The sequence below is a fragment of the Electrophorus electricus genome, chromosome 1, assembly GCF_013358815.1.
Source record: "Electrophorus electricus isolate fEleEle1 chromosome 1, fEleEle1.pri, whole genome shotgun sequence".
Lineage (NCBI taxonomy): Eukaryota > Metazoa > Chordata > Actinopteri > Gymnotiformes > Gymnotidae > Electrophorus > Electrophorus electricus.
Window position 1 is genome coordinate 24064326 of NC_049535.1, and position 20312 is coordinate 24084637.

The following is a 20312-nucleotide window of genomic DNA, read 5'->3' on the forward strand; positions in this document are numbered from 1 at the left end:
CATTTGGCAAAATGAATCACTTAAATTACTTTTCAAAATAAACCGTTTTACTCTGCAGGAGTATTTAAGCTTAGCACCAAAAAAGTTTACAGCTTGAACTTTGTACTCAACCCATTAAATATGAGAGCACACTGTCCCAGAATTACCAACTCTCAATAAAATAAGCATATGAAGCAAACACTAAAAACAACTTCAAATTATGTCCTATTTACACAAACTGAAATTGACTATACACTGTTACAAAATTGACCAGTCACTCAAAGTAATGTAATAAATTGAACACCTTTAAAGCCAGCAGATTCAAACAAAAGAATAAGCATTGCAGGGCTAGGAAAGATCTCTCCAGCATGTCTGGTCTCAGCACTTACAATATTTTGTTTCAGGGCAATGTCTCTGGCTCACACTGCACTCCACACAAGCACAAATAGCCCTACATAGTATTTCTGTCACTTCGAGTTGTGAGGGTTACTGTGATGTCTAACCTGAGGTACTGGTAGCTTCAGGGGCTATGGGGCAGCTTTTTGTCCCCTGTGGGCTGAACTCAAGAACCCTAAGGACAACTTGAAGAGAGGATACTAAGGTTTACAGCCCTTATACTCTGCTTGAAATGTACTAGGAACTATGGCTAATAGCTATTCTGCTAACGCATACACCACAACTAAGTTATACAGCAAGTTGTATGTGCTCCCTGAGTTTGCACCACGTTTACAGAATGTAGCACATGTAATAAGTGAATTGCCAAATTCTTATAAAGATATCTCTGTGCTAATGACAGATCTCCATAGTTTTTGTACACTCCCACCACTCAGATGACGGTTTTGAGCACAGTAATACACAGCTGTGTCTTCAATCTCCAGATTCTGGCCTTGCAGTGTTATTGCACTATTGGAAGTGTCTGGTGAAGTAAATTTGGGTTTCAGTGAATCTTTATAGTGTAAGCTTCCACCAATGCCTACATAGGCAACCCTTTCCAGACCTTTTCCTGCAGACCTTACAGCAGATGGTCACTGACTGGCCAGGTCGGACGCTCAAAGAACTGGGCTGTGTCTGGTCAACACAGTGAACATCTGTGACAAAAAAAGAAAATGAAAAATGCATTGATGCAATGTTATCAGTCATCCTCAAGACAGTCACACAATGTAGATTAGCATGTTATGATAATAAACTCTTAAACTCAATAAACTCACTGGATATCCTGGTTAGCATCAACATCAGTAGTGCCACAGACAGCATGGTTTGTGTTGACGCTGAACTGGAGGGAGTTACTCTACTGTGCTCTGCAGAGCTGACGGACTGCTGTGGACAGCACTGTCACTCCAGCTCTGTAGTGAAGCTTAAGTGAGGGACCACTGATTTGCATAAAGGCTCATGAGACACCCACAAACAGAAATTTGTAATAATGTCTGTCAGCTGACTATGTGTATGTCATGTTTTTGCAGTTTACCAGTAAATGGTATTCCAGTATGATGTACATATTGTGAATATTATTAATATGAATTGATTCATTCATTCATTCATCATGATGCAATATATTAAAAACGTTTGACCAATGTTTGACTGATCCTCCGCAACCTGAGAGATTCTGCTCAAATTGATCATAGTTGCATGGTAACTTAGGAAAGTCGTACAAATATGAGGACACCAAATCCACACACAGAATTATAATAAAAAGTCCATGACAATGAATGACATGATAAACATCTTTCAGTGAGTTTAATGAAATGTATACTGTGTGTGGAAGACATATGTGACACGCACATGAAGGTCATTTTTGGGAAGTCCTGTTGGCTGTTTATGGCACTGCAATCTGATCACTTTCCTTCGCTATAGAATGGAGTATTTAGTTCAGCGCAAGCAGTCGCTGTAATTCAGATTCAGACAGGAATGAGATATTCATGTTAATTAACATGTACATGGCTTTGCATATGTATATCTCACTAGACATATGAATGAATAATTTTCATGGCTATAACCCACAAAAATGTACCTTTTTTGTGCTTTTTTTTTCAAATTGGTGATTTAGAATTAAAATCTAAATATTTTTTGTCTTTTTCTTATTTTATTTATCTGACACTCTTACCAGTGCAACACCCACTACACTGCCAGTGCCATTTCAGTGTCACTGCCATGTTGACAATGGTCTAAAACCCAAAGAAGAGCAGTGCACTTGTGTGTGTGTGTGTGTGTGTGTGTGTGTGTGTGTGTGTGTGTGTGTGTGTGTGTGTGTGTGTGTGTGTGTGTGTGTGTGTGTGTGTGCACGCCTGCAAATATGTGTGAGCTTTTTGCACTGGGGATTTTTGTGTAGGCCTCTTGGTACTTTGTGGTATGCTTAGTCTTAAGGTTTTGGCCTGTAATAATACACTTTTGCTGGAGGTGTCTGCAGAGAAACTGATCTTGCTCTTTAGACTGTGGAAAAAGTCAATCCATTCCATGGGTTGTCCTGCTGAGTGTCGTATACAGTTTGTGTACCCCTCTCCTGTGGCTGAGTACCTTACAGGGAATGGAAAATGCTTTAACAACCATAACAGGAGGCTGAATAAGCACAATACTTTTAGAACCTGTGAACAGTTAAGATGTTTTAAAATAGGTGACAATCAGTTGCTGTCAAAACATCAAATTGCACTTTCTACTAGTCTATACTGCACTCTGTACTGTACTAGAAAATATTTAATTAGTATAGTATACAACTCAAAAGTTACAAGAAGTGTAGAGAACATGACTTCTGTTCAAGATGACCTGTGGACATTTCTTCTCTCAGCAGATATAGGGGGTTAGATTTGCATAAAAATGTAACTTCTTTAATTTCACGTCAAACACAGATCCAATGTTTGTTTTCAGAAAAGAAATGGAGCAAAGGAGTTTTCATTCACATTGAAATTTGCATTCACATTTATTGCCAACACTGTAACATTATATAATTGAGTGGAAGTCAATGTGCACTAGGTAACAAAGTGAGAAACAAAAAATAAATGAACCAAATAATATCACATAAATTCCTAACTATGTTACACAATTCTATTTTGATTCATTAAGAAGTTTAAATGACCTTCATGAATGCTGACGTAAACATTAATTAATTATGCAATATGTATGTAAGATGTATGTAAGGAAATAAAAATCTATTGTTTAGAATGAAAAGAAAGAGTCCTTGGGTACAATGTTTTACAGCATGATAGCTATAGCTAAATTAGTTACTCTGAGAGTAACTAGAGTATCTAAATTAAAATATCTAAAACAATTTCAGCATGGTCTGCTTGAATAAACTGATTTAAAAAAAAAAGGTTATATAAACGGAGGCGATCCTCCATTCTTCTAATTTATTTATCAAATTGCATCTGTAAAAAAAATTATCACAGAGAATGATACAATAATAGAATGATAATCACAATAGAATGGTAAGAACATATAAGCATCAAATGAGTATTAAATATAGAAGGTACTGGATTGAGTACTAAAGGACAGAGTATTATTTATATACCTCCGAGATGTACATTGTGAAAATGTTAATTTAGCTCTATTTTTATTTAGCTCGATTAATGTTTTGTAAGGTCTACAGCCTGAAGTCTATTTCTAAAACTCTATTTTGAAAAAGTGACAAAGCATATTTAAATTCATACATTTACATTACTGTGTCAGTTCTGAGAACACAGGTGTTTCCTGAAAGTCAGGCACCATTACCTCTGAAAGTCATGCATTATTAACAGTGAAATGTATTATATTTTGTGACATGGAAATTTAAAATGATACCTCCATTTTGTGATTATCAGTAATTTAATATATGTTTGGACCTATATTTGACAATTTTGATGTTGACATTACAAATATATCTACTTTTCGGGTTGCATTCACACCATATGATGACAGCTAACATTGTAGCTCAGTTTATGTCAGGTACAATATATATATATATATATATATATATATATATATATATATATATATATATATATATATATATATATATATATATATATATATATATATATATATATATATATATATATAACCTATAAAACCTATAAAAATAACAATTGAATTTTGGCAAAAGTATGGCAAAGTAATAGAAATTGGTCACTTCTATAGCGCTGCATATTTTAATTAGAATATGTTAGCTAGCCAGGTATGCTTAACATTGTTCATGTGGAGTGAAGAATCCAAGAATCACCTGCAGTATTTTATGACATTTCATAGACTTGTTTTCCACAAGAAGTTCTCTGGTTCTGTATAACCGTCTGCTGGTTGTTTGACCCTGGCCTTTATCAATGATGATTTCTGCACCAACTCAGCAGCATCAGGTCACTTATCAGCAACAGGTCAGTGCTTAAATCCTTATGAAAATGTAGAAATGATTTATCTGTGAAGCATAAATCTATTTTTATTCTATCTTGTTCAGTTGCTTAATAAGAAACTAAATGTGTAACTATGGTACTTGAAACAGGTTTGTTGCAATAAACCAAGCTTTCATTTTTAGTGTACCTAGACCATTTAACCTAAAAATAAATAAATTAAATTACTGAGTTGGATTCAGAAGGTGCATATCCTCTGTACGAACTGAAGTGAATGTTAAAAATTTCTTTACTGTGTTGTTCATGTTTCACATTTATATTTACATTTCAGTGTTTCACTGAAAGCAGACTGCACTGAGCTTCCATTTTTTGCTTTTGTGGCCTCTAATTTGTGTCACTGCGAGGATGTAGCACAGTAGCACACAGTTGTGTCTTCATGCTGGAGGTTCTGCCCTTTTAATGTTACTGTGTTCCTGGAAGTGTCTCTGGAGATGCTGAACTTGTCTTTCAGAGACTCTTTAAAGGTCTGTCTCCACCTGAATAAATTAGTCCAATCCACTCCAGAACTTTCCCTCCTACCTGCCGCATCAAAGATACATGGACACTGGTTACGGAAGTAGAGACCTTGCAGTTTATGGTCACAGTTTGACATGGATGGATCATTAAGGATTCAGGCTGAGTGAGTTCATAAGAACGGACCCCTGTAAAAAGTATTAGAATTACCACAAAATATAGGGAAAGATGAATAATGCACTTTGTAATGCACAAAATGTAAAGTTTTCATATAAAGTCAAACTCACAGGACAGAGTTACCAGAAGCAGGAATAAATATGCAGAAAGCATTATTATGTTTTTCAGGTTTAAGAGGAGGGAGTTCTTATTGTAGTATGTGAACTATTTAAGGAAGGGAGCCTGAACACAATATTTGCATTTACACATGTGACTAATAATGGAATTTAAAGAAACACATACTTTTTGGAATTGGCACCACACTGAAAATGTAGTGTTTAAAAATATATTCTTTTGTTAGTCACAAACTGTGAGTTTAGAAATATATTTTAAGTTGCAGTACATATTCACTGAAATTTTATATTTTTAACCTCACCATTGTCCTTTTGGTCGGTTTGGTGAGCTACATTCTTTGGCGCAGTTATATCACTTAAAATGTTATGCCATCAATTGATTTAAATGTTCATATTTGGCAAGACTAAATAGGCTGAATAATAAATATGCCCACTTGTTTTTGTGTTAGTTCCAAACTATCATTATTTCCTCTCTGCTATCTATCCAGCTGGTGAGATCTAATTTCTTTGCATTCATTTTTGAGGATGCAGGATCAATGGAATATTAAGCCTCTGGCTAGATATTAAAAGCTAATCAAACTGAATTTGATTTAATATTGAAGGCTCACTGCTTCTAATTAGGCACTGAAAGTTTCATTGTTATTAACCACTTATTTGGCAAAAAAATCTTCACTTCTTTTTTCAAACTGCAGTGACAGAGGACAGATCTCCAAATGATTGCAAGATTACTAAATCATGGATGATTTTGCACAAGGAAGCTAAACTGTAACACTGTGGTTTATGCACACAATAACACAGGTGTGTCGTTATTTGATATAAAATTTATTAAAGTTGATATAGTTGATATAATTTGATATAGTTCCATTTTGTATCATTAAGAAGTTCAGAGGACCAATAAACATGTGGTCATGTTAATTCACTATATAATTTTTATTTTATTTTAACAGACTCTCACAGTAACAATGTTTTCTTCAGAGGTTATTTTTGAACAGGAATGTTGCTGAATTATGTCACCGTAGTTCATGAGCACAGTAATATACAGCTTTTTCTTCTTTCTGCAGATTCTGCCTTTGAAAGGTTACTGTGCTGCTAGTGTCTCTGGAAACTTGAAACCTACTCTTCAGTTAATCACTGTAGTAGATGTTACCGCTACCACATATTTGCCGAATCCACTCCAGAGTTCTTCCTGCAGGCTGCCATGTCCAGCGTGTACAGTAGCAGTAGGTTATTTTGATATTTCCAAGTTAAATATCTAATAATAAAATTGTAATAAAGACCTATGTAATAATTCAGTCCATTAATCCAATTATATGAACTGGTGAGCTGGTCTAAGGTCAACAACCTGTTTCTGAATGTCGACAAGACAAAAGAAATGGTTGTTGACTTCAGGAGAGCAAGGCGAGATTACTCCCTGCTTGCCATCAACGGCTCCTCAGTGGAGATCATCAAGAACATCAAGTTCCTTGGTGATCACTTAGCGGAGAACCTCACCTGGGCCCTGAACACTAGTTCCATCATCAAGAGAGCCCAGAAATGTCTTTACTTCCTTCAGAAGCTGAGGAAAGCCCATCTGCCATCACCCATCCTCACTACCTTCTATAGAGGTACTATAGAGAGCATCCTGAGCAGCTGCATCATTACCTGGTTTGGGAACTGCACCGCCTTTGACCACAAGACCCTCCAGAGAATAATGAGAACAGCTGAGAAGATCATTGGGGTCTCTCTTCCCTCCATCACGAACATCTACACAACACGCTGCATCCGGAAAGCCACCAACATTGTGAAAGACCCCACACACCCCTCACATGAACTGTTCACCTTTTTGCCATCTGGAAGAAGGTACTGCAGCATCCAGTCCCACACCTCCAGACAGCTTCTTCCCAGAAGCCATTAGACTCCTGAACTCTGGCTAACTACAATCCCAATTCAGATTCCAAAAACAGGCACTTTTATATACATACACACATACACACATGCTTATACATAATCACACACACTCACACACACACATACATACATACATACATATATACACACATACATACATACATACATACATATATACACACATACATACATACATGCATACATACATACATACATACATATCCATACACACACTCACACATTGTTTTGCATCGGACTAGTGCTGAAGTCACACTTCACACAAATAAACTATGCACTCCTGTTGTAGTCTTGCACATTACCCGACTTGCTGCTAGAGTACTGTACTAAACCAGCACTGTACTGTGAACTGTTCTGGCTGCTACCAGTGACTGCTATGTTCAGTATAGCATGTCACTGACTCCTATGCACAACTCACTTTACATATTCCTAGTACTGTGTACTGGACTAAATAACTGCACTGTCTACTCATTTTGTATTTGTCCTGTCCTGTATTTATTATTGTTTATTTAATGTTTATGACATTTTGCACTATATCGAACTGTTTGCACTTGTGTAGCATGTTTTGTGTTGCACTGATGTTTTGTGTTGCACCATGGTCCTGGAGGAACTTAACTATACCGCTTCCAGATTCCTCCCCAGTAGTGGAGTCACTGACACTAACCCTGTGTGCGTGTAGTCAGTTCTTACACTCGCCCGCTCTGTCATTAATTTCTGGCACTATCAGGCAGTGTACATAAACCTTGCTCTCTGTTCCCTCTGCACATAGTCTCACATTTTCCTGTGGATTTATACTAGGACTAATATGGCTTGTTTATTCCCAGTCATTGTCCTACAACAAGTTGTTTGTTTATCACTTCTGTTAAAATATACATGCTCTGTCAGGCATCAGGATTTCTTTTTACATGTGTAGCAGAGACAGGAGATAAACACTAGTGTTTAGTGGCACTCTTTACAACAGACCAGCTAAGATGGCTGCGATCAACATAACAGGTCACCACTGTAATTTGACTCAAGATGGAGATTCAAGGCTTAACTTTTAAAATGTAAGTATTCTAAATATTTCCTACCTACATGCTCTGACAGGAAACAACTGTTTGTGTGCCACATACATGCAAAAATGACACAAGCTAATTAATGTTTTAGTCCAAAAATGAAAACTTTTGAGACACCTGACTTACCTTTTTTACTGTCCGTGAGATTGCGTCGCTATCATTTTTAGACACGAAGTGCAATATAACTAACACTTCTCTGCCATATAAATGATTATCATAAGTAAGTGTGTGTGTGTGTGTGTATGTGTGTGTGTGTATGTGAGAGAGAGAGAGAGAGAGAGAGAGAAAGAGAGAGAGAGAGAAAGAGAGAGAGAGAGCATGCACATGTACAGAAACAGAAAAACTACATAACAAACAAAAATGTGCATATTGATGCTTATGATTACTCCCACATGGCAGGCAGGAAAGCAAGAGATTCAAAATAATTGTAACAAAAGCATGTTTAAGATAATCACATGGTTTTCCTTAATAAGGTCAGCATTCACACACACACACACACACACACACAACTATTGCTTGAGTTTAACACAAACATGCACACACACACATACACATACACACACACACACACACACACATACACAGCATTTCACAACAGTTTCATGTCACTGGAATGTTTGACATCATAACATGGAAAAGTAAGTGAAATATTTTACTCTGTCTAAGATCTCTTAATTTTCATCTACACTGAAATGAATGAGGAAGTGTTTTTGTACAGCTTTCCCTCTGTCCTCTCTCACTGTGACTCTCTAGCACAGTAATACACAGCAGAGTCTTCTGGCTTCAGTTGACTCATATGCAGGTAGAAATTAGAGCTGTCCTTAGATGCTGTGAACCTGCCCTGTACTGCCTGGGCTGTGCTCTTGCTACTCTCAGAATAATAGTAAATGATCCATTCGAGTCCTTTCCCAGGAGCTTGCCGGATCCAGTGCATGTAAGCACCCCCCACACTGAATCCACTGCAGGCACAGGTCAGTTTGTGGGATCCACCTGGAGTGACTGCTACTGACTGCTCAGACTGGGTGAGGACAACCTGGGACTGGACACCTAAACAGATGCACAAAGGAAATAATATCACAGTGCATTAAAATTATCATTATGCTTCAAAATGGTTACTAATAGATACAAGACTCACGTGTTGTAATCAGCAGTAACAGCACCAGCGTAGATGTGAGGAACATGGTTTGCTTAGAGCTGAAACTCATTAGAGTTATTAGACACCTGGAAATCATCTACAGACTTTCAGCCTGCTCCTCTAAATATAAGGAAGTTCCATGAGAACTTTGCATAACAAGTCAATCACATGACAAATGCTGCATGGCTAGTGAGGGTACATTAAACATGTTTGTATTTTCAGTGAGGGGTGCACCCAACCGTAGTGTAAGTGAAACATGAATGAATACTGAGTAGTGATCTTGGTCTTTAACATGACTTTGCATTTTTAAGTTTTGTGCTGGACATGCCTTGAGTATTAAATTGAGTAAGAATCAAGAAATTAAAATTCTACTGTTATAGAAAAGCTGTATGTCTGTAAAATACACATAATTGATTTCAGGTAACTGCATCCCTTACCTTGGACTCCATCTGGTCAAACCTGCCCTAGCACCAGTGATCTCAGATCCAGAGACGTGACACATTTACTAAGTCCCCAGGAGACCTAACCTGAACAGGGGTGAATTATGCTGGTAAACTCAAGAAGTCATTTAAATGCCACCTGTTTTCAAACTTTTTCATGACGTGAACAGCACCCTATGTGCATGCACCTGGGCTGTCCCACCCCTTGAACTTGCCAGCACCTGTCATGATTGGCTGATTGGCCCCTCCTAGCATCTTTGTCTCCATGGTTTCCCTGCCTCATGTCATTGTTTCATATTCTCCGTTCCTGTTCTGGTCCGTTTTCGTTTTCCCTGTCTCATTTGTATCACCTGTGTCTTGTTCAGTTCTCATAAGTACATGCATATATATCCTGTGTGTGTTCAGTATCATCATTAGTCACTGTTACTCCATACCTTGTTTGTTATTGCTTGTGTTATTTGTTCGTATTGCTGCTTGTGTCATTTTTATTTTGTTGTAGCCTGCTTCTATTTTGGTCTTCATGTGTATTGTTCCCCTTAATATGTATTCCCAGATTCTCCGTGTTGGTTCTATTAGTATTTGTGTAGGTATTCCTCTCCTTCCCTCCTTTTTTCTTAATTCCAAGTCTGGGTTCTGTTGCTTGTTGGTAACCATGAATGTACATGATGTTTGACCGTTTGCTGCCACTGGACTGTTTGATGTTTTTTTCTTGTTTGTGTTGTCACACCACCTACATTACAGTTATTTTGGGTTTACACATTGCAGTCTTATACTTTCCTAATATTATTACGTGATACTGCTCACAATAAAGTAATGTCTAACAGCCTTCATCGATATGCAAGAATAAACATAATACGCATCACTCACTATATAGATTGGGCAATTATTAACTTTTTCCTTAGTTTGTATTGTATCGCCAGCTTTTCATTGTTCTATGTAATTTCATTGTCATGTCAAATGACTTTTTAGGGGCTGTAACCAAGCTCAGTTTGTAACTATTCTCATCTATTCTGCCTATTCTTTCATTCATTTTGTTCAATTTTGGTCACATAATAAATATATGTAATATAAAATATGAGTATATTCATTTGTAGGCAGTTTATTTTACATTTATTGAAATTAGTAACTTCTAAACAACACATTGTTTTGCTGCTTCTCTTTGGCATCTCCTTGCAGGGTTTCTGTACAGCTGTCTGTATCAGTCCCAGCACAGTGACTCTCTAGCACAGTAACACACAGCAGTGTCTTCTGGCTTCAGTTGACTCGTATGCAGGTAGAAATTAGAGCTGTCCTTAGATGCTGTGAACCTGCCCTGTAGTGTCTGGGCTGTGCTCTTGTAAGAATCAGAGTAATAGTAAATGATCCATTTGAGTGCTTTCCCAGGAGCCTGACGGATCCAGTGCATGTTAGTGTCCCCCACAGTGAATCCACTGCAGGCACAGGTCAGTTTATGGGATCCACCTGGAGTGACTGCTACTGACTGCTCAGACTGGGTGAGGACAATCTGAGAGTGGACACCTAAACAGATTGACAAAGAAACATTGTCAAAGTGGACTCGATTCATAAATCACTTCTTAGTTTTAATGTAGTTTGTTACTGAGACAGATGAAAGACTACATGTAGCAACCAGCACCAACAGCAGTGTAGATGTGACAAACATGGTTGGTTTAGAACTGGATGTTCTTGGAGCAGAAAGCTACCTGGAGATCCTCTTCAAACTTTCTACCTGTTCCACTAAATAGAGGAAAAGGATTCAATGAGAAATTTACATAACAAGTCAGTGTCATGAAACAACACAGGATGGATGTTAAGTACATTTTCAGCGAGGGGCAGAGTCTATTGGTGGTATATGACTGAATATGAGTAAAGATGAATGATTTTACTGTTGGAGATACACTGAATAAAAATCAATCAAAAAAATTCAGAGTGATAATACATGACCTATTCAAGTCCTTTATCTGGAGTCTGACATATTCAGTACATCAGTGCCCACACACTGAATCCACTGCAGACAAAGTTCAATTTGTAGGGTAGCACCTGGAATGACTGCTACTGTCTGCTCAGACTGGGTGAGGACAATCTGGGTTTGGACTCCTAAACAAACGTTACTACAGAAAATAAGAATAATCCCTATTGTGCTTTAGTCTACAGTCCTCATTGATAGAAATCTAAATCTGTTTATCAGCAGTGTCAGTGAAATGTGAGGAACATGGTTTCTGTAGAATGGAAACTGGTCAGTTAGCTAGAACTGAAAACCTCACCAATCCTTCTACCTGTTCTATTTAAGTTATTCTATATATTAATGAATTCTTAATTGAGAAATTTGCATTACATGGCAATCTGAACTGATATGAATCCATAAGCATTTACTGGATTAATTGGTAAAATTATAAATAATAAAATAATAAAATTAATCCCTATTATGCCTTAAAACTGATGGTCTGCAGTCCTCATTCAAATAAATCTAAGTCTGGTTATCACCAGCTTCAGTGTAAATATGAGGAACATGGTTTTTGTGCAACTGGTCAGTTAGCTAGAACTGAAAAGCTCACCAATCCTTTTACCTGTTCTATATATTAAGCTATTCTAAATATAAATTATATTTTCATTTCATTTCAAATTTGACTAACATGGCAATCTGAACTGAGATGAATCCATAAGCATTTATTGGATTAAATGGTTGCCTTGGGAGTGCATCACAAACCAAGTTCACAAGGTTTTTGTAAAGCGTAACCACTAGCTCTTCTTACTGTGAGTCTCTTGCACAGTAATATACAGCTGTGTCTTCAGTTTGCAGATTCTGTCCTTGTAATGTTATCGTGTTACTGCCAGTGTCTCTAGAGATGCTGAACTTGTTTTTTAGTTTATCACTGTAAGCTGTACCCCCACCACTATGGATATACCCAATCCACTCTAGGGCTTTTCCTGCAGGTTGTCGGATCCAAGCTGTGTGCGAGCTAGTAACAGAATATGAGACTTTGCAGTTGATGGACAGACTCTGGCCTGGCTGCACTGTCATGGAAGCAGGCTGAGTCAGTTCTTCACCATGCACATCTGTAAATAAGAAAATATGATGTAATTAACTACAAATAAAAATATTACACTTCAATCTTGAATTTAAAAGTCATCAAAATAGGACTGTGTTTGCAGGAAGTTAAATACATAAATCAATAACTCACAGGATGCAGCTGCCAGCAGGAGTAGAAGAGGTGTGGAGAACATGGTTGTGTTGTTGTTCTGGAGTGATCTCTGCTCTCCAGAGCTTAACTGCCTCATCACCTAAATAGAGAGAGATTGAGGTTGGAAGCTTGCATTTGCATATCTGGATACCCATGAAAGAAAAAGGTATTTAAGACATGGATTATGGACAAGTGCAATGTCACTGCAAGCTGCTTTTTGAGAATAAACATAAAGAAACATAAGAAGCCATTATTTTAAAAGTACAAAGAAAACAATGGCTATAAAAATACAATCTCATGATGTCTCACATTCAGCTATTTATTTGTTTCTTTGTTTATTTTTGGTTTTTTTTCCTTTTAGGAAAGGAAACATTCATGATCCTACAAGGTTGCAAAGGAAACATTTCTTAATAAACTTCAATGTTTTAAATCATAATCTTTATCACAATCAAGTTTGTAATATAGTTTCAGTAGATGCTGGTAACCTACCCTGTACTGCATGAGCTGAGCTCTTGCTACTCAGAATAATAGAAAACAATCCACTTGAGTCTATTCCCAGGAACCTGGCAGATCCAGCACATGCTGATTTTTGGACTCTCCAACACTGAACCTTCTGTAGGCAAAGATCAGTGTGTGGGCCCCATCAGGAGCCACTACAATGAATGCACAGACTGTGTGAGGACAAACTGGTATGGGACATCAGGACTCACTGTTAAATTTATTGGTCTATTTAATGCATTTATATTTTCACTTATATGTCAACAGATATGCTCTTGTAGTGTTTCATAAGTATAAAACAATTGTTGAAAAAGTCCTTATATTAGAACTTTAAAAAGTAAGTCTATGACTAACAGATAGCAAATTGTCTCCACATGTTGGAAAAACAGCCCATTTCCACTAGTCCTAAAATAAATCATCTTTAAGTATGTCGTGTAAAAGGGAAGCCTGACGAATCCAGTGCACATCAGCAGCTCCCACACTGAATCCACTGCAGGCACAGGTCAGTTTGTGGGATCCACCTGGAGCCACTACTACTGACTCCTCAGGCTATGTGAGGACAATCTGAGAGTGGACACCTAAACAGAGACATAAAGAAAACATTATTAGAGATTTCATTTTCATAGTCCATTTAAGGATTTATTGTGGTTTCCCAGTACAAGAGTTACAGACTCACAAGTGGCAATCAGTAGCAGCAGTGAACATATGAGGAACATTGCATGAATGAATCCAGACATGATAAATAAGATCCTTGTGACACAGTGATCCTCTGCAGAATGTCTCTCTTCTTATTTTTGTACAGAAAAGTTCAATGAAAAATTTGCATAATGAGGGAACAGCATAAAAAATTACTGACTGCAGTTAAATCAGATTGTTTTGCTTTTAAAGTGAAAGGCGCACTCTACTGGAATACACGTGAAATATAAGGGGAATATTTTCTGGGCAGAATTCACAGTGATCTCTAACATGCGGTACTCCTCTTAACATCTTTATGAGGAGATCCTCGTAAACCTTTTTACTGCAAATAGAGGGATGGGGATATGAATGACAAACAAAATTTATGTTATGTTGAGGCTTTACAAACTTTTGAAAATAGACAAGAAGCACAGCAAATACTTCTTAATGATGTTTGAAAGAAAGAAAGAAAGAAAGAAAGAAAGAAAGAAAGAAAGAAAGAAAGAAAGAATTCTTATCATATGATGTTTAAATGGATTTTATGTTTTATGATGACTGTATGAAATATATATATATATATATATATATATATATATATATATATATATATATATATAAAAGTTCAGATTAAAAGTAGCATGCTACAATTTTACTATGAGGATCACTGCCTTTTTGACCAGTGTTTTCCTACTTCTCGTTTTACTATATTTTTTATTTTAGAGTTATTTTACAGCTGTCAGTATGAGTCCTCTCACAGTGACTCTCTAGCACAGTAATACATGGCAGTGTCCTCTGGCTTCAGTTGACTCATATGAAGGTAGAAATTAGAGCTGTCTTTGGATCCACTAAACCTGCCCTGTACTGCCTGGGCTGTGCCTTTACTAGAGTCAGTGTGGTAGTGCATGATCCATTCCAGTCCTTTCCCAGGAGCCTGACGGATCCAGTGCATCCTATAGCTGCCCAAGTTGAACCCACTACAGGCACAGGTCAGTTTATGAGATCCACCTGGAGCAACTACTAGTGACTGCTCAGACTGGGTGAGGACAACCTGGGACTGGACACCTAAACAGATGCACAAAGCAAATAATATCACAGCGCATTAAAATGATCATTATGCTTTAAAATGGTTACTAACAGATACAAGACTCACGTGTTGTAATCAGCAGTAACAGCACCAGCGTAGATGTGAGGAACATGGTTTGGTTAGAGCTGGAACTCATTAGAGTTATTAGACACCCGGAGTTCATCTACAGACTTTCAGCCTGCTCCTCTAAATATAAGGAAGTTCCATGAGACCTTTGCATAACAAGTCAATCACATGACAAATGCTGCATGGCTAGTGAGGGTACATTAGACATGTTTGTATTTTTAGTGAGGGGTGCACCCTGCTGTGCTGCAAATGGAACATGAATTAATATTTTTATTGATCTTGGTTTTTAAGATGAGTTTATATATCTAGGTTTGTGTTGGACATGCCTTTAGTATTAAATTCAATAAGAATCAAGAAATTCAAATTTCACAATTATAGTAAAATTGTGTGACGATAAAATACAAACATATCATTGATTTAAAAAAACTGCATCCCTTACCTTGGACTCTGTCTGGTCAAACCTGTCTCAGCATCAGTGACAGCATATCCAGAGACCTGACACGTTTTCTGAGTCCCCAGGAGACCTAACCTGTGCAGGAGTGAATTATGCTGATTACATTAGATTGCATTAGAAAAATAATTTATAACAAGGTAAATACTTCCATATATGCAAGGAAACTTGGTTAGATTCCTTGAATAAGATAAATGTCTGAAATCACATAGCCTACAATAATTTGGGGTACATTCTTGGAAACTGCTTCACACTACATAGTCTGATTGTTGGATTTATGGACAGCTGACCAACAGTTAATCTACATACAGAGAACATGGCAAAAAGAAATGAAATCTCCTAAGATGTATCAGTTTCAGCACATTGACTCTCTAGCACAGTAATACACAGCAGAGTATTCTGGCTTCAGTTGACTCATATGCAAGTAGAAATTAGAGCTCTCCTTAGATGCTGTGAACCTTCCTTGTACTGTCTGGGCTGTGTTCTTGCTACTCTCAGAATAATAGTAAATTAGATTTTTGAATCCTTTACCAGGAGCCTGATGGAATCAGTGCATGTAAGCATGAAAGAGTGTCCCAGTTACATTCATGAGATTTATAATGTCTGTCTGTCAAAGCATGAGAAACAAGATCTATGTCATGATCTAAAAACTATTACTAAATTAGTGAACAAGTTAATGTCAAATGCTTTTACTATACTTTCCAGAACAAAACTGCATATGTCAAATGGTGATAATGTAAATGCAGTAAATCTGCTTCACCCCCCTGAAAAAATATTAATGTGTGCTTTCATGCAGTCCACATTTATAAAATAATTAGAAGCAATGAAAATTGTCCCCAAGATTGCCCCCCAAAATTGTCTTCAAGACTAAACATTCCTACTGTCACAAACAGATCCAGGAACAAAGTTAGGGATCAACACTTTGTACAGGGCTTAAATACAAGGAATAACAAGACTTACAATTAGAAAAAGGTGAATAAAAGATTCCTAATGCTCAGGAGACTGTGATCTCTGCTAATGTGAAGGGAAGCATCCCGAGCAGACATGACACTTACAATCCAGTGATCTAACAATAATTGTTAGATATGTTTAATCCTGCCTGGAAAGTGAACCATTTCATTAGAAACGTGACTTGTATTTATTATTAATCACACAGCACTGTACCAAAGTACTGGTCATATCACAACAAGAAACAGCTGGGACTTTTGACACAAGGCATCTGATGTCTCAGTACAGCACATTAAATGATTCTTAAAGGATCGTCCGGAGTGTTTGGCTCCACTGATCCAGATTATTCTGATCCACTGCAAGCCCTTTCCTGGAGTAAGCAGAAGTGAAAAATTAAGCAATAATTCTATAGCAACTGTGTTCTACATATGTACTTTCATTCAACTCTATTTATAAACTTACATGATATAGAAATGTTCTGCCTCACTTGTTCCCTTCAACTTAACCGCAAAATAAAATATGCTTGATTACAGTAATAGCAGCAGTGCAAAACTCACATGCAATACTGTCCAAGACAGCTATATAATAACAAGGACATACAGTGTCATTGATGAGAAGCACCAAAGCTACTTCAGTGCTAACAGTGCACCCTTGTAGTGAATTATGTTAAATGTGAGTGAGTTAGTGAGTTAGTATGTGTGTGAGTTACAACCCAGATCATTGAGGTGCTTGGCATCATTACAACTTGATATAAAAACATGTCATGCTGGGTACTTCCAAAGTTCTCTAACAATTGGTTTTTGTTATACTGCCTGACCCCTAATAAACTATACTACCCAGCAGGCTGTTCATCACCCGACCAACGACTCATCCAACCATGAACTTTCGATTGGATCATCATTACCAGAGTATTGAAGTCACCTGTGTTCACTTAGGAATACATAGATAAGGCTGTCTTAATCTACATTCTGTTGCAAAGTATTGCCTCCATTGTTAGTCTGAGTATGCAGAGCATTAGTTCCTTGATTACCTTTCTGTGTATTGAATCTAGTTTTTGTGTTTCTCGTCTCTGATTTTTGCCTGCCCCTTTTGGATTGATCTGCCTGGTTTTTGAATGTTTTTTCTGGTTTTTGACATGGACTGCTTTTTCATTCATGATTTGGATTACCCCTGATTTTGTCCTTCTGGTATTGACCCTGGTTTTGAGCACAAATAAATCTCATATTTTATATCTGCAAGCATCTGACTTTGCCTGGCCTGTCACAGTTTTAAGTGCAGCATAGTAGCTAAATGCTGAACAGAGACATAAAGAAAATATCAGAGCTTTCATTTTGATAGTCCATGTAAGGATATTGGATTAAATGGTTGCCTTGGGAGTGCATCACAAACCAAACTCACAAGGTTTTTGTAATGTGTAACCACTAGCTCTTCTTACTGTGACTCGCTGGCACAGTAATACACAGCTGTGTCTTCAGTTATATAAATTGCATTTTCATTTCATTTCAAATTTGCATAACATGGCAAACTGAGCTGAGATGAATTCATAAGCATTTACTGGATTTATTGGAATAATGGAAGTGTGTCTCAAACAGAACTCACAAGGTTTTTGTAAAGCGTAATCACTAGCTCTTCTTACTGTGAGTCTCTTGCACAGTAATATACAGCTGTGTCTTCAGTTTGCAGATTCTGTCCTTGTAATGTTATCGTGTTACTGCCAGTGTCTCTAGAGATGCTGAACTTGTTTTTTAATTTATCACTGTAAGATGTACTCCCACCACTATAGATATACCCAATCCACTCTAGGGCTTTTCCTGCAGGTTGTCGGATCCAAGCTGTGCTCCAGCTAGTAACTGAATATGAGACTTTGCAGTTGATGGACAGACTCTGGCCTGGCTGCACTGTCATGGAAGCAGGCTGAGTCAGTTCTTCACCATGCACATCTGTAAATAAAATAATATGATGTAATTAACTACAAATAAAAATATTACACTTCAAACTTCAATTTAATAAGTAATCAAAACAGGATTGCAATTGCAGCAAATTAAATTATTTAATCAATAACTCACAGGATGCAGCTGCCAGCAGGAGTAGAAGAGGTGTGGAGAACATGGTTGTGTTGTTGTTCTGGAGTGATCTCTGCTCTCCAGAGCTTAACTGCCTCATCACCTAAATAGAGAGAGATTGAGGTGGGAAGCTTGCATTTGCATATCTGGATACCCATGAAAGAAAAAGGTATTTTAGAACATGGAATGTAGACAACTACAAGGTTACTGCAATCTGCTTTTTGAGAGAAAAAAACACTCGGTCATTCTTTTAAAAAGGACAAAGAAAACAGTTCATTCTTGGTTGCCGAATCTCTTTAATAAAATAAAGCATTCATGATTCTACAGGGTTGCAGGTCGACATTTGAACCATCTTCAAAGTTTGAAATCATAAACTTCATCACAATCAGGTTTGTAACATAGTTTAAATAGATGTTGTGAACCTGCCCTGCTACTCTCAGAATAATAGAAACTAATGCAGTCGAGTATTTTTCCCAGGAATCTGGCAGATCCAGCACATGCTGATTGTTGAGTCTGTCACACTGAACCCTTTGTAGGCAAAGATCAGCCACTACAATGACAGCCACTGCAATGAATTCCTCGACAAAGGGTTTGATGGGATTGGGCTGCTGCAGTACAGGGGCACTGGCAAAAGCGACTTTGAAGTCTTCAAGAGTTATATCAGCGGAGCAGGTCAGTCAGAGGCATGGTAAGGACTGCACACATATCATGCACTTGTCTGTCAAAGGAAAGGGAACAAATCAAAATCATCAATGCAATATGCAACAAAGGATCTACCCAGAAACTCATTTATGACCTCGTTGATATATGCCTAGAAGACAGTGATACAGAAGGAGCAGGAACTGTAGTGTCCAGAAGATGTGCTAAAGTCTGTCTTCCATTCATCACTCTCTTTTAGTTTATAGGCACTGCATAGGTCTAATTCAGTAAAGTACCACGTTCCCCATAGCTGCTTGAGAGCAGCTGGTACTAATGGAAGTGGGTACAGGTATGTAATTTACTTAATTTATGTGATGCTGCTGTCAGTTAGAGATAGAGAAATGTAGAAAAAATGGTTTGTGTTGCAATGATGGGATTTTTCTGTTCGTCAGAGGATAACAGGAATTGCCTCATACAAGACTGAAACTAATTTTTAGTTATCTTGTCATCCAAGTGAGACCATTTTAAAAATATATGTATTATTTTTTATTATATTTTTATTAGATATTTATTATTATTTATTATACTTCATTATAGAGACTAGTTGTTTATTATACTGTAACTAATGACTAAATACCAGGAGATCCTTTACAAAATGTCAGTCCATTATTCTAATTATAGGAAAAGAGAAAGAGAAATTTGGAAAACTGGAAAAATTGGTGGAAAGGGCAAAGATATGACAAATGCAACACTGAGAGTAACAGTATTTTACATATGTTTGCTTTTTCAGTGAGGGATGAGTCCTAGTGGTTTATCAAAATGAGTATATTGACATTTAGCTGACACTTTTATCCAAAGCAACTTACAATTATGACTGAGTACAACTTGAGCATTAAGGGTCTTGCTCAGGGGCCAAGAGATGCAACTTGGCAGTGGTGGGGCTTGACCCAACAATTAACCTATACCACTAAAGCACCTTAACCACTGAGCTACCACTGCACCGTATGTTAGCACAGAATGTAAATAACTTGAACATTACATTCAGTGTGCCTCAGCAAATCTCAGAATTGTTTATGTATTTCTAT

At 37.3% G+C, this 20312-nt stretch overlaps 1 protein-coding gene and 2 gene segments (V, D, J or C); all 3 read right to left on the reverse strand.

Moving 5' to 3' along the window:
• Positions 1-8637: 8637 nt before the first annotated feature.
• Positions 8638-9267, reverse strand: LOC118241165. The segment is given in 2 exon segments: positions 8638-9096; positions 9185-9267. Coding segments are annotated over 2 exon segments (381 nt in total).
• A 1555-nt stretch (positions 9268-10822) lies between these two features.
• On the reverse strand, positions 10823-13348 carry LOC118241040 (Ig heavy chain Mem5-like). The gene is made up of 5 exons (XM_035524308.1): positions 13293-13348; positions 12804-12903; positions 12375-12678; positions 11325-11358; positions 10823-11128 (listed from the first exon to the last, which is right to left on the reverse strand). Exons 1-5 carry the CDS (start codon positions 13302-13304, stop codon positions 10823-10825), a joined length of 756 nt encoding a protein of 251 aa, XP_035380201.1. The 5' UTR covers positions 13305-13348.
• A 4809-nt stretch (positions 13349-18157) lies between these two features.
• Positions 18158-18686, reverse strand: LOC118241192. The segment is given in 2 exon segments: positions 18158-18465; positions 18592-18686. Coding segments are annotated over 2 exon segments (351 nt in total).
• Positions 18687-20312: the final 1626 nt, after the last annotated feature.

Coding starts and splice junctions, on each gene's coding strand:
- LOC118241040 (XM_035524308.1), bottom strand. Junction 11,359..12,374: donor TACTGTGCAAGAGACTCACA/GTAAGAAGAGCT, acceptor TCCTCTATTTAG/TGGAACAGGTAGAAAGTTTG. Junction 11,129..11,324: donor AGTTTGAAGAGGATCTCCAG/GTAGCTTTCTGC, acceptor GTCCACTCTCAG/ATTGTCCTCACCCAGTCTGA.